The following is a 14,245-nucleotide window of genomic DNA, read 5'->3' as shown; positions in this document are numbered from 1 at the left end:
TCTTCAATAAATGGTGCTGAGAAAACTGTATATCCCTATGCAGAAGAATGAAAGATAGACCCTATCTCTCACCATATACAAAAACCAAATCAAAATGGATTAAACACTTAAATCTAAGACCTCAAACTATGAAACTACTATAAGAAAACACGAGGGAAACTCTCTAGGACACTGAACTGGGCAAAGATTTCTTGAGCAACATCCCACAGACACAAAACACTAAAGCAAAAATGGACAAATGGAATCATATCAAGTTAAAAACTTCTGCACAGCAATGAAACAATCAACAAAATGAAGAGACAACTCACAGAATGGGATAAAATATTTGTACACTACCCATGTGACAAGAGATTAATAACCAGAATATAAAAGGGGCTCAAACAACTGTAGGAAAAAACATCTAATAATCCTGTTAAAAATGGGCAAAAGATCTAAATAGACATTTCTCAAAAGACGACATACAAATGTCAGACAGGCATATGAAAATGTGCTCAACATCACTGATCATCAGGGAAATGCAAATCAAAACTACAATGAGTGATCACCTCACCCTGGTTAAAATGGCTTTTATCCAAAAGACAGGCAATAAAAACTGCTGATAAGAATGTGGAAAAAAAGGGAATGCCTGTACACTGCTGGTGGGAATGTAATGTAAATTAGTACACTATGAAGAACAGTTTGGAGATTCCTCAAAAAACTAAAAATAGAGCTACCATACTATCCAGCAATCCAACTGCTGGATATGTACCCAAAAGAAAGGAAATCAGTATACTGAGGAGCTATCTGCACTCCTACATTTATTGCAGCACTAGTCACAATAGTCAAAATTTGGAAACAACCTAATCCTCAATAGATGAATAAAGAAAATGTGGTAAATATACACGATAGAGTACTATTTAGTCATAAAAAAAAAGAGTAAGATACTGGGCTGGGCGCAGTGGCTCACGCCCGTAATCCCAGCAGTTTGGGAGGCTAAGGCAGGCAGATCACGAGGTCAGGAGTTCAAGACCAGCCTGGCCAATATGGTGAAACCTCATCTCTACTAAAAATACAAAAATTAGCCAGGTTTGGTGACGGGTGCCTGTAATCCCAGCTACTCGGGAAGCTGAGGCTGGAGAACTGCTTGACCCTGGGAGGCGGAGGTTGCAGTGAGCCAAGATTATACCACTGCACTCCAGCCTGGGTGACAGAGCAAGAGTCCGTCTCAAAAAAAAAAAGGATAAGATCCTGTCATTTGCAACAACAGGGATGGAACTGGAGGTCATTATGTTAAACAAAATAAACTAGGCACAGAAAGATAAACTTCACATGTTCTTATTTATTTGTTGAACTAAAAATTAAAACAATTGACCTCATGGAGATAGAAAGTAGAGGGATGGTTACCAGAGGCTGGGAAGGGTAGTGGGAGAGTGGTAGGGGGATGCGAGGATAGTTAATGGGTACAATAAAAATAGAAAGAATGAATAAGATCTAGTATTTGATAACATAACTTTAGGATACCTAAAGAATGAATAAAATCTAGTATTTGATAGCATAACTTTAGGATACCTAAAGCCAATAATAATTGTATATTTTAAAATAACTAAAACTTTATAATTGGATTGCTTGTAACACAAGGGATAAATGCCTGAGGTGATGGATACCCCATTTTACATGATGTGATTATTATACATTGTATACCTGTATCAAAACATCTCATGAGATATATTTTCCCATTAAAAAATTCCTCATTAAAAAATGTTATATATCCCATAAATGTATGTATATATATTTATGTAAATATATGTATATATATATATATTCAGTGTAACTTTAAAACATTTTAATTATGAAGATTTATCATGGTCATAACATTGCTTTAATATACTGGTTTCATATAATTTATTTAATTTGGAATTCCTAATAAAGAACCAAACTTCTCATTACTGTATGTGCACAGAAAAATGTAATCTGCTTTACCAAAATTCCCTTTACAATATGATGAAGAATAAAAGTGGGATATGCCTTTATGGTAACACCCTCCTTAATCCCCAAATAGCCAGGAAAGCACAACGTAGCATGGTCTCTGGAAAACAGCGGGGACTGAGGCCCAGAACTCCGGGGAGGGAGCTGATAGGTGTGCGCGCTCCAGAGTCCACTCACTTCCAGACATTCAGCCAGGAGAAAGCCTTCAGAGATCATCTAGTCCAACTACCTCACCTACAGCTGGGGAAACTGAACCCAAGGGCAGAAATGGCTTACCAAGTCGACCTAAGTTATTGACCAGGAATAAACTTACCAGACCCTAGGAAATTAGAAGCAACAAGCTGGTGGCAGAGGTGGGATGGGCTGTGGCTTTTATACTTACGGTAGTGACAAATGGCAGCTGACCACAGAAAACAAGGCAGACAAATGAAAAGCGTATTACAGAATAATAATGAAAGAGTTTATTAAACACAAAAATGAAAGAGCTTATCACACGAATCCGAGTCACTATGAAAAAGACTCAATAAATGTTATTCTCCATTAAAAAAAAAAAAAGTAGGTGACATATCTTAGAATGGTTTCCATCAAGAATGCTAAGATCTGCATAGAGATTGCATTCAAAGGGGTCAGCTCCAGGTATCCGGAAGGTTAATTTCTGTGGAATGCCTTCCTGCCCAGCACAGGCTTGTTTTTTCAAGGACAAAGTTTGTTTTTGATATGTGCACACATTTCATAGACAATAAAGCTAATATTCTGATTTTTGAGGCCTAAAATAACTTGTATGCAGATGACAACTTATCTAAATGACCTGAAATAAAAGTGACTGTAAATAAGCCCTCGGGAATGTACAGTCCTTAAGCATCACGAACTGCCACTCCCAAGGCCACGCATGTATCAACAATGCCTTATCAATCCCAATGATGTTATGGGGAGTCCAAAGACAGGCAGACAACGTGGATAAGAATTTATTACTCCAGCATGAAGTAACAAGAATGTTAGCTTTACTGAGCTCCATGCCAAGAGCAGAAGTCTTCCCTTCCCGCCCCTGTCCTCCCCCCTCCCCTATAGTCCACCTTGTCCTCCTAGCAGCCTAACAAGGGTGAGGTGATTCTGTGATAAAACTCCTCTTTGGTTTCTAGTCCTTGTATTTATTCTTTATCATGCTTCTGGTGGCACCACTCCCCAGGGCATCCCTTCCCCCATCACCGCTACAAGTAATAGGACTCCCGAGTCCAAGTGATCTCATCCCTGTGTCCAGGCACTTCCAGGTGAGCAGGCCTCGCTATGCACATATGCCTGCTCAGGATAGTTTCTATTCCATGATTCACCCACCAGGTATCCTCCCTAGGGAGGCGGGTTCATGCCTCGGCCTTTACATTCTGTGCTATCATTTTAACGACTTTTACATGATTTAGAGGAAAGAACAGGAGCTTTGGAGCCAGAAAATCCCGAGTTGAATCCCAGCACCAACATCCAAATTGAGCTCTGTGTCTGGGAACAAGTTATTTCTCCTTCCTGAGCCTTGGTGCCATTAAGTGTAAAAGGAGATGGCTGTGCAGAGTTAAGGAGAGGCTACATATAAAGTGCCTGGCACGCAGTAGGTGCTCTGCGGATGCTCTTTTCCTACCCCTCCCCCACTCCCCCTTCCTCCACTCAGAACTGTTGGCTCTGGCTTCTTTCTCTCCGGAATGTTTTCTCCCATCTCTTCTCAGTGACCCTCCTCATATGCTTCCTTTTGGAAGAGCTTCTACACCTGAATAATGAAGGGTGTTTAAAAACCTATATTGAGAAATGTGATTATAGGACATTGCCAAACTGTGCTTCTTGAAATAGAAATAACGAGACTATAAAGTGCAGCTAAGCTAGAGAGGGTTGTGTGAGACTGAGGGAGCAGAGAAGATGCTCTGGACACCCTCGCTTCCCTTTTCCCCTTCCCCAGTGCCACCAGACATAGCAAATGAAAATGTAAGACATCCAGTTAAATTTTCATTTCAGATAAATATCAAATACGTTTCTAGTGTGTCCCAACAATTGCAGCTGAGAAGGAAAATGGGACTCTAGCAAAGAAAAGCTGTAGAGAAAGGAAAATAAAGATCATGACTGCCAGAGACAGAGGCAGCTGTCCCTTCTACCTGGTGCTACCAGAGAGAACTTCAAATTATCTGACCAAAAGGGAACCCCTGGTGGAGTCAGAGCTTTGTGTGGTCTTGGAGTCCTAGAAAGTGCCAGTAGGCAGTAAACACACAGCCACGGTCCTTCAGATCCAGTAAGCATGGGCGGTTACTGGAGAGGGGCTTGGGACTTGAAGACGGCAGCTGCCTAGGCACCCTCAATGTCTGTACAAAATCCACCCACCTAATGCTATGTGGGTTTTATCGTATTTTCTATTAATTTTTAAACATAATTTTGTGGAATGAGCACTTATTTAATATTCCATATAATCTTTAAAATGTTGCAAAAGATGAAATAAGCCAGCCATACTTAGATACAAGTGAATTTTCTCTTAATTTATTTGGATTTGAATTTTTGCTTTAAAAGAATAAAGGGCAATAAAATTACACAGGAAAATGCACACGTTACTGTACAAACTGAAATACCATCCCCGCTGAATTACTGCAATCACTTCTCAACTGAACCTCCCTGCTGCTGCCCATCCAGTCTCTTCTCAACTCAGCAGCCAGAATGATCCTTCTAAAAATTACATCAGATTACACCCCTTCCCTGCCCAGAACCCTCCACTGGCTCTCAGTAAGTGTGAGGCTTTCCAGTGGGCTTCAAGGTCCTGTGGGACTTGGTGCCCCACCCCTTTCAGCTCCTCCGACTCTCCTTTCCTGCCCTCCCCTCGCTCACTGGGCACAGGCCACCCTGGCCACTGCCCACAGCGTCCTGCCCAGATGTCCCCGTGCCTTCCCTCCCCTCCTGCAGAGCTTTGCCCTAATGCCGGCTTCTCCATGACACCTTCTTCTGGCCATACTTTCTAAGTTCGTAGCCCCCATTCCTAGCACATCCTAGCCCCTCTCACTGCTGCTGATTCCCATCAACCTACTGCACATTTTACTTTAGTTGTACATTTGGTATCTCTCCTCACTAGAATGCAAGGCAGACATTTGGGCATTTTGCTCTCTGCAGCCTCCCCAGAATGTAGAACAGTACATGGCACATAGGATGCACTTGATACAATTATTTTTTGAATGTTGAATAAACATAAGGTAAGAATAATGATGAGCTATACTGTGGTAAGATGTATTTACCAAAAGCCAAACAATGAATAAATGTGGGGTTTTCTTCAAGACTTCAAAGACTGAAAAGAGCTCTTATTTTTGAACTGTTTTACGTGCCTCTCGCTTGCTTTCTTCTTTTTTTCATCAGAAAATTACAGAGCCAGAGGGGGGTCATGACTTCCTGGCTTCTAAAATTAATATTCAAAAATGCAGGACTGAGCATTTTCACCGTTGGCATTTTATAAATCATGTGATTGAAGGAAGTACATATTTGCCTGAAGTAACATCCTTTGAAAGTGCTTCCCAAGTCTCCCCGCCTCAGGCTAAGAACAGTCAAGCAATTCCAGACTAAAGAATGTGCTCCTCATGAAATTTCAACACAAGCGCATTCAATACACGTTTATTGATCAGCAGAGATCAAATCTGTCGCCCTTTTAACAAAGGTCCAACTGAATGACCTTTAAATGTGAGATGTGTCAAAATCCAAAATGCCAAACAAAAGTCTTCTTACCTCTCGGCAGAGTCTCTGATGAGCTGCTGCAAATCCACCTCCTGCTTCCTCAGGGTTCCAAACGAAGACTGGCTCTCCACGCAGCTGCTGCCCCCCAGGTTCAGCTTGACCTTCCCCAGTGCGGTCTCCAGGGTTCCACTCACGTGGTTTGCAAACTTGCCCTCGTATTTCACAAAGTCCGACTCCACGACCACTGGAATGGAGGAGATGAGCAGAGGAAGCTAATGATGATAAGGCCACCAAGGTGTCTTGGGTCATTTAGCTTTCCAAGCCTGTGCAGAGCCCCGGAAAGCAGAAGGCTGGCACTCAGATGGAAAGCCGGCAGCCATGCTGTGTGTGTGGGCAGCACATGTGTGTGTGTGTGTGTATGGACCATGGGCACACAGTGGACCAGTGACCAGGGCTCCACTAGAAGCTTTTCTCTTTCATTGGTTTTCAATCCCAATATGTATAGAAAGGTGCACACAAAGGACTAATGAATAAAGTTAGTGCCAATTTAACCACTATCCAGGTGGATCAACAGGCCATTTTAAATGTGTACTTTTCCAGGGTGAAGACTGAAAGGGACTAGACAAAGAAGACACCTAAACAGAGAGAAAACAGCATCCCCTATTCTGGATGCACCGCGAGAGGATGGCCTTCCTTGGCCACCTAGGCCTCTCTGGGGGCATCTTGTCTACCCACCCACGAGTCTTGGAAAACAATCTCCGGCCCTTATTACCATCTCCAATCAAATTATTCCCTTGCCATATTTATGATTCTCTCTCTGACCTCTACCCAGTCATTCAATTCCTCATCATACAATTCCTCATCTCTGACTTCCTGATAAGGTCAGTGGACATGCCCTTTTTAAAATGATAAATGTCTGATCTCATATCTGAACTGTCAGCCTTCTCACATCTCCAGGTTTCTACTATTCTCTTTTGTAATCCAAACAAAAACCACCCTAAAAATAGTCTCTGTGTGGTGGCTCACATTTGTAATCCCAGCAACTTAGAAGGCTGAGGCAGGAGGATCCCTTGAGGTCAGAAGTTCAAGACCAACCTGGGCAACACCAGCTACCCTGGAGGCTGAGGTGAGAGGATCACCTGAACCCAGGAGTACAAGGTTACAAGTGAGCAATGATCATGCCACTGCACGCCAGCCTGGGTAACAGAGCAACACCTTATCTCTAAGAAAATATAAAAATAATAAATAAAAATAATAATTTTAAAAATAGTCTCCATCATCACCATTTGGTAAGGAGACATTAAGAGTCCACTAGGAACTTCACACTTGGCCTTTTCCATTGTCCTGACCCAAGGCTCTCCTGGGCTCCCGGCTGCACTTCACAAGGGATTCAAACCCACTGGCAGTCTGAAAGGCTTCTTTCCAACCACTCACTGCCCCAACACCCATACTTCACCTACACTTCTTCCACTGCAATCAAGAAAACCCACTCCTCAACCAGGGTTATCAGAAGTAATCACCATTTAATCACCTTTGAGATTTATAAAACAGAGAATCATCTCCTGTACCACCAGCCCAAAAATAAGAATGGTGTAAAAATTTATCCTATTCAGGGACTTTTTCTGTTCATATCTCATGGAAAACAAACATTTTGGGCAATGCCTTGGGAAGAAGGGCAGAGCAGAGATAAAGAGGTTAGGATTCTATCCCTACTCTAATATTACTAACCGGGAGAATTTGGGTAATATTCATTTCCCTGAACCTCAGACTTTCATGAGCAATTTGGAGATAATTAATGATACCTACCTGATGGGTTCTGCTGCAGGTTTATACATGTAAAGCATGTAAGGTAGAGTCTCACACATAGCAAAGGCTCAATTTCTCCACTGTGTTTAGGCCACAGAAATATCATTTTCTAATAAACAGGACAGTCCTAGGTTCTACAAAGTACAGCAAAGACAGAAATTTTATCTTCAGGACACAGGTCTGGTCTTAGGCTTATTATCACTCCTGGAAACCCTGTCCCCAAGACTTGATCCGCAGCAGGAAGGAACAGTCAAGATTTGTCTGTGTTCTGAAAAGCCGCTCTAGACACACCTCCAAAGAAGATGTCATTTGTGTACACTTCTGCATCAAGCTGTCAACTGCTGTTGGTGGAAGGGAAGAAATGAGGGGACCAACAGGCCATCACTTGGACTGCCAACACCAATCACCACCCTACACCCTTCACAGCCCTGAGCAACACATATGCCAGTGAGGCTGCGAGTGGGAAAAAATAACAAAGGTGAAGCATCCTGACTCTACCCAGTAGACAAAATAGAAGACACTTCTCGTCACCGCCCTAACACCAACAGGACACAGAATCCAGGATGAGCTCTGACCCCAGATGAGCGTGCTCGGGGATTCTTCACATGCAGTGACTGCCACTGGCCTCACCAATCCAGCACAAGTCTTTGTGATCTTTCAGGACACCAGAAAAGAGGCATTTCACATCACAGAACAGTAAAACTCCAATTACTCAGGAGTTCCTGGTCTATTTTGTCGTTTTTTTCCCTCTTGTTCCTTTTCATATTTAGTTATTTCACCGTTCGATAGAAGTTCTGCCAGAAAGCACACAGATTCCTGAAGGGGAGGGTGATGTAAAATTAATATCAGTTCATTTGCCTATTGTGTGACAGCTCTGATGAGCTGACTGGAGACAGCACTGGCTGGAATCCTTTCCTGGAAGAAAGTTTGAAGATTATCTGTAAACTCAAATTATCTCCTCTACCTCTTTTTCCCTTTAATAGAGATGCAATCACAAAATTAGAGAATTCTAGAGCTGAAAGAGGATTCAGACATCATTTTGTCCAATAATTAAGAGCTGATGATATTTTCATATATCACCACATTCGAAAAAGTAATGTAGCAATGAGTAAGTACCAAGTGTTCAAAAAGTTTCCATCCTCTGCTCCAGTAATTCTCTAAGAATTTATGCTAAAGCTGTTGCCTAAAAAACTACAACAAAAATGCAAATAAAAATGCTCATTGCAGCCTTACTTATTAATCATTATTATTATTATTATTATTTTATTTTGGAGACAGGGTCTCACTCTGTTGCCCAGGCTGGAATGCAGTGGCACAATCATGGCTGACTTGAGCCTCAACCTCCTGGGTTCAAGCGATCCTCCCACCTCAACCTCTCAAGTAGCTGGAACTACAGGTGTATGCCACCATGACTGGCTAATTTTTCTATTTTTTGTAGAGATGGGGTTTGCCACGTTGCCCAGGCTAGTCTCAAACTCCTGGGCTCAAGCGATCCGCCCACCTCGGCCTCCCAAAGTGCTGGAATTACAGGCGTGAGCCACTGCACCCAGCCTCAACATTATTTATTAAGCAGTAAATTGTAGTGGTTAAGCAAATTAGGGTACACACACTCAAAGGAATATTACGTGTTTGTTGAAAATTGTATTTAAAAATATTTAAACCTACAGAAGAAAACTTAATGTTAAGTAAAAAATAAGGAGTATATAAAAATTATATAGAGTGTATTTTCTTTTTTTTTTTTTTTTTTTTTTTTGAGACGGAATCTCACTCTGTCACCCAGGCTGGAGTGCAGTGGTGCAATCTTGGCTCACTGCAAACTCTGCTGCCTGGGTTCAAGCGATTCTCCTGCCTCGGCCTCCTAAGTAGCTGGGATTACAGGTGCCTGCCACCATGCCCAGCTAATTTTTATATTTTTAGTAGAGACGGGGTTTCACCATGTTGGCCAGGCTAGTCTTGAACTCCTGACCTTGTAATCCACCCGCCTTGGCCTCCCAAAGTGCTGGGATTACAGGCATGAGCCACCACGTCCGGCCTACAGTATATCTTCAATTTCGTTATTAAAAATCAGATGCAGAGAAATAAAAGGCTACAAACCAAGTGTCAATAGGAATTAACACATGATGGTAGAATTTTTTATTTTTAAATTTTCTTCTTCATCCCTTTCTATATTTTATACTGTACTGTAACAATACATCTGACCCCATTTTTGATGTCTGACTGCTCTCAGCTTCTGAGCCCCCACTCCTCCTTCTCTTTCTTTTGCACATCTGGACAAGCTGATAAGAGATTCCAGGTGCTCTGTCCATGGTGTCAGTGAAAGCTCAAACCACATAAGCCCATCCCCCATGCAGGGACCAATGCCCATCTCCACTCACTAATCACAATAAAAGCTGAGCCCTTCTCCTTATCCCCTTCTCTGTGGCCATTTTTGGACCAGCTTTAGAGACTGTCCTGCTTTCCCCAGAAAGCATCATTATGTGAATAAAAATTTTCACACCTTCTTGATGGGTTTGTGGCATCATCAGTTCAACACCAAACCACATTTGGGGTAGGTGATCCACCCCACTTATGCTGAGTGGCCACAACATGTACAGTAAGCATGTCTTACTTTTATACTAAACCGCAAAATTATTTTTAAAAGGTTAAGCTATAATGTGTCACGTCAGGCCTGCAGAATTTTGTTCATTTTAAGAAAGGATATGTTTTTAAGATGACAGGCAAAGAAACAGGAGAATTCATTATAAAGTATCTAGACTCAAGGCAATACATGCATTAAAGAAGAATCATCGACCAGGCACGGTGGCTGATGCCTGTAATCTCAGCACTTTGGGAGACTGAAGTGGGTGGACCACTTGAGGTTAGGAGTTTGAGACCAGCCTGGCCAATATGGTGAAACACTGCCTCTACTAAAAATACAAAAATTAGCTGGGCATGGTGGTGGGTGCCTGTAATCCCAGCTACTCGGGAGGCTGAGGCAGGAGAATCACTTGAACCCGGGAGGCAGAGGTTGCAATGAGCCAAGATCATGCCATTGCACTCCAGCCTGGGCAACAGAGACTCCGTGTCAAAAAAAAAAAAAAAAAAAAAAAGAATCATCTTTTCTGAGACTAATTATAGAATATACCCAAGGAAACATACCTGGACTCGGAAATTGATCTTCTATGAGTACATCGCCAAGGGTGAGGGATAAAAACTGGTACTTGGGTCTCTGCCAGCACCAGAATCTCTTCTTTTTTGTCACCAGACTTAGAAGCTGTAACTTATCAGAGTCATTCAGATTTGATACTGCAATCAGGTCACCATCAGCATCAACTTCTCTAAGAAAATTCCTTGTTGCTTTGGCAAACATTTTGAAAGCTCCAGATTACCTGAAAAAGTAAAGTTATCCTAAAATCAAATAAGAAGTTACTATTTTGTGGCTTTTTTCTCTAAAATTATTGTATTTCTCCCTATTCACAACAGTTCACGTGAAAGAATATCTTCTTCCTAGAAGACCCTCTAGTTTGACTTTAGCTGATAATAAAGAACTCAAATAGAGATATTGAAAGAACATATATATACCAGTCTGGATATGCTAGGTTGTGCTTCAGAAACAATCCCTAAATCTTAGTGGTTTATTACAATAAGGGTTTATTTGTTGCCCATACTACATGCACAATACAGGGGTACAAGAGAGTTTTGTTTACTATGCTTATTCAGGGATCCAGACTGAAGGGAAAGCCAACATCTTGAACACTGTCAATCATTATCCAACAGGAAAGAGTTTTGGAAGGTCTCACACCAGCAATTAAATGATCTGGCCCCAAAGTGACACAAGGCAGATCGTTTATAACTTGTCAGAACTAGTCACATGGCTTCAACCAACAATAAGGGCAAGAAAATACAATTTTATCAAGAATCCGGAAGGCAGGCTGGGCATGGTGGGCGACACCTGTAATCCCAGCATTTTGGGAGGCCAAGGTGGGAGGATTGCCTGAGTCCAGGAACTGAAGACCAGCCTGGGCAACATAGCAAAACTCCAAATTAAAAATTAAAAAATTAGCTGGGTATGGTGGCACACAGTTGTAGTCCCAGCTACTCGGGAGGCTGAGGTGGGAGGATTGCTTGAGCCCAGGAGTTCAAAACTGCAGTGAGCCATAAGCATGTCACCATACTCCAGTCTGGGTGACAGTGCAAGATTTTGTCTCAAAAAGGCAGAGAGCTGGGAATATTTGTTGAACAACAACATATTGACTACCACAATAGATAGCTTACTTATGACTACTTATTTGAAGGGTCAAAGGTGCTTTTTCTCTACACTGTGTGATTTCTCATATTCAGATAATGAAAAGTAACTAGCTATGGCTTTTTAACCCAGAAAATAAAGGCACAGTCATACTTTAGCAGGAGGGGAAAAGAAGAGACACATTGGAAGATATAAAAAGGAAAATATTACATTCAAGAGAAGCAGTATAGATTAATAAATGCTGTTGGAACAATGGGCTAACCATCTGGAAAGAAAAAAACTCAATTCCTCTCTCATACCATAAATAAAGCCAATTCCCAATGAATTCAAGAGGTTTCTTTGAGGAAAAATGAAACTGTGAAAGTACTAGAAAAAATAGAGAAATATTTGTACAATCGCAGGATGAGAAGGGCCTTTAGAAAGACAAACGGCAAACTGAGAAAATAATTGTAACATTTATGACAGGGAACAAAAATGCTTAACATATTTTTTAAAAACTTTTATAAATCAAGTTTTAAAATACTGTACTCCAAGAGAAACATAGGCAACAGTTCTAAACCATTCACAATACACAAATTGCACATAGCCCAATATATATATACACACGTATAATAAGTTACCACATACAAAAAGAGGAAAATAACATTTTTACAAACTATCCATGGTCAAAATGAAAAGCTCTAATGCACAAGAACTGTGTTTTATTTTTGCTAGCACTCTGGGGCTTGGCACAGTTGCATAGTCACACAGCTCTTAGGATTTAAGAGATGAGAATAAGCTCAGACTTTAGCTCAATCCACTTTAACATGAATCTCTTTTAGGGTGTGGGAAATCATTTGTCTTATCGATCACTGATTCTTTTCTACAATATCTTTTCTTAGATTATTATGAAGCAGTAGCTACCTGACCCTGTTCTTGTATATTAACACTAGGAATGAACATTTAAGGAAAAAATTCTAAAATATGCAAGGAAGTTCCTTTCTGATAAGGTGAACTGCAAAGCAGCATGACTAAGGATGCTCAGGCTATCATCTGTAATTTATCTGTCACTATGCTATGCATAAGAATCTTGCATTCAATGGAATACTCATTTATTTATTTACCAAATCATCAGCTGAATCATTCACTAATTTTTCTTGAGTACCTACTATACCACTGTGTTTAAGCACTTAGGATACAGAGACAAAAGATAATTTCTCTCCTCAATGAGCTACTAGTTTGGTGGCCAGATGGACAAATAAACAGCTTAGTTTTATGTTAGCTGCTGGCAGAGATTGTTCCAGGGAAAGAACCAAGAAAAAGACATTTAAATCTCATTGGAGAGAGGCATACTGTCACAGAAGTCCTCCCGAAGTCGATGACATCCAAGCTGCATTGTGTAGGCTAAGTAGAAGTAAGCCAGGCAAAGGAGCACTATATGGATGCTGTAGCTGAGGAGCAGCCATTATGAAAGCACAAAATTTGCAGGAGGTGGTGGAGGGATAGGGAAGACAGTGCCAAGCAAATGGGTTACCACTGAGCTTGAGATGGCCCAGGAGACACTGTGTTGTATTGATCTGCCGTCCACCACTTTGACAGACTGGAATGACTGGTCAAGCTCTGAGCTTGACTCTTGCACTGGAATGCAGCATTCCAGAGTGGAGAAGGGCCAGAGACAAAGCTGGGGAGGCCCCCAGTCCATGTCCTGCCTCTCCTGCAGGGCAGCCAGGGAAGCAGGTGCCATTGGAGGGTGTGTGATCAGAATTATCCCTTAGAAAATCTTCTAGAAGCAAAATGGCAAAGGGACTGCAGGGAAGCAAGATTAGAGCTGGACAAAAATGACAATGCTCTGGACTATGTCAGTGGCATAAGGATAGAAAAGACACTGGTTTGGTGAAGGGTGGTGATGAAAGAAAGAAGGCTCCCTGGGGTGTCATGCTGATATCCCAGGTGCAGGCTGGGAGATGAGAAGGAAAAGTCAGTTACCAAGAGAGGGAATTCAAAAGGAACAGATTTACTTTCCCAACACGGGACTGGGTCTCCCTGAGGGCCTGTGAGAACTCATCCTGCTAGTCCAGGAAAAGAGCCACAGAACAACTGCTTTAGTTTACCACTGCTGTCAGGATCTCCACTGTTATGGCTCCTATTCTTTTCTGGGACAAGCTGAAAGGAAGTTCACTCACGCACTTGCCTTCAGATCACACAGGTTTCTGTAGAAACCAAATCAGGCTTGCCATTAAAAAACAAAATAAAACCCATCTGCTGTGAGTGGGGAAACCTTTGTAAAGACACCAATCCTCCCCCACAGGCATTAGATGGTTAAAAAAAAAAAAAAAAAAAGGAAACTCCTAAATTAATTTTTAATGTTTTTTTTTCCATCTAACATCAAACAGCTAATTTGCCTTCTTGGCAGGGTAGGGTGCTTTAAGGAGAGTAACTGGAGGTGGCTATTTATTGCTTTGTTTATTAGACTCAGACTGTTTAATCATGGGACTCTGAGAATATTCTGGTGAAGTTAAAGTTGGAGGTTTCTTTATTACTATTACGTGTGAATTATACTTACGTGGTTCAAAAATCTAAATTATGTAA

At 41.5% G+C, this 14,245-nt stretch overlaps 1 protein-coding gene across 2 annotated transcripts in view; it reads right to left on the bottom strand.

Moving 5' to 3' along the window:
* GSDME (gasdermin E) overlaps positions 1-14,245 on the bottom strand; it is a 61,449-nt gene that overhangs the window by 42,375 nt on the left and 4,829 nt on the right. For both annotated transcript variants that reach the window (XM_054559371.2, XM_024249867.3), the window contains exons 2-3: positions 10,591-10,820; positions 5,698-5,890 (exon numbers count right to left, since the gene is read on the bottom strand). In XM_054559371.2, coding sequence (XP_054415346.1) covers positions 5,698-5,890; positions 10,591-10,801 — 404 coding nt within the window. In that variant the 5' untranslated portion in view covers positions 10,802-10,820. The remainder of the gene's footprint in view (positions 1-5,697; positions 5,891-10,590; positions 10,821-14,245) is intronic.

This window comes from Pongo abelii, chromosome 6, assembly GCF_028885655.2.
Source record: "Pongo abelii isolate AG06213 chromosome 6, NHGRI_mPonAbe1-v2.0_pri, whole genome shotgun sequence".
Classification (NCBI taxonomy): Eukaryota; Metazoa; Chordata; class Mammalia; order Primates; family Hominidae; genus Pongo; species Pongo abelii.
The sequence above is the reverse complement of the archived record's forward strand: the minus strand, read 5'-3'. Positions and strand labels throughout refer to the sequence as shown.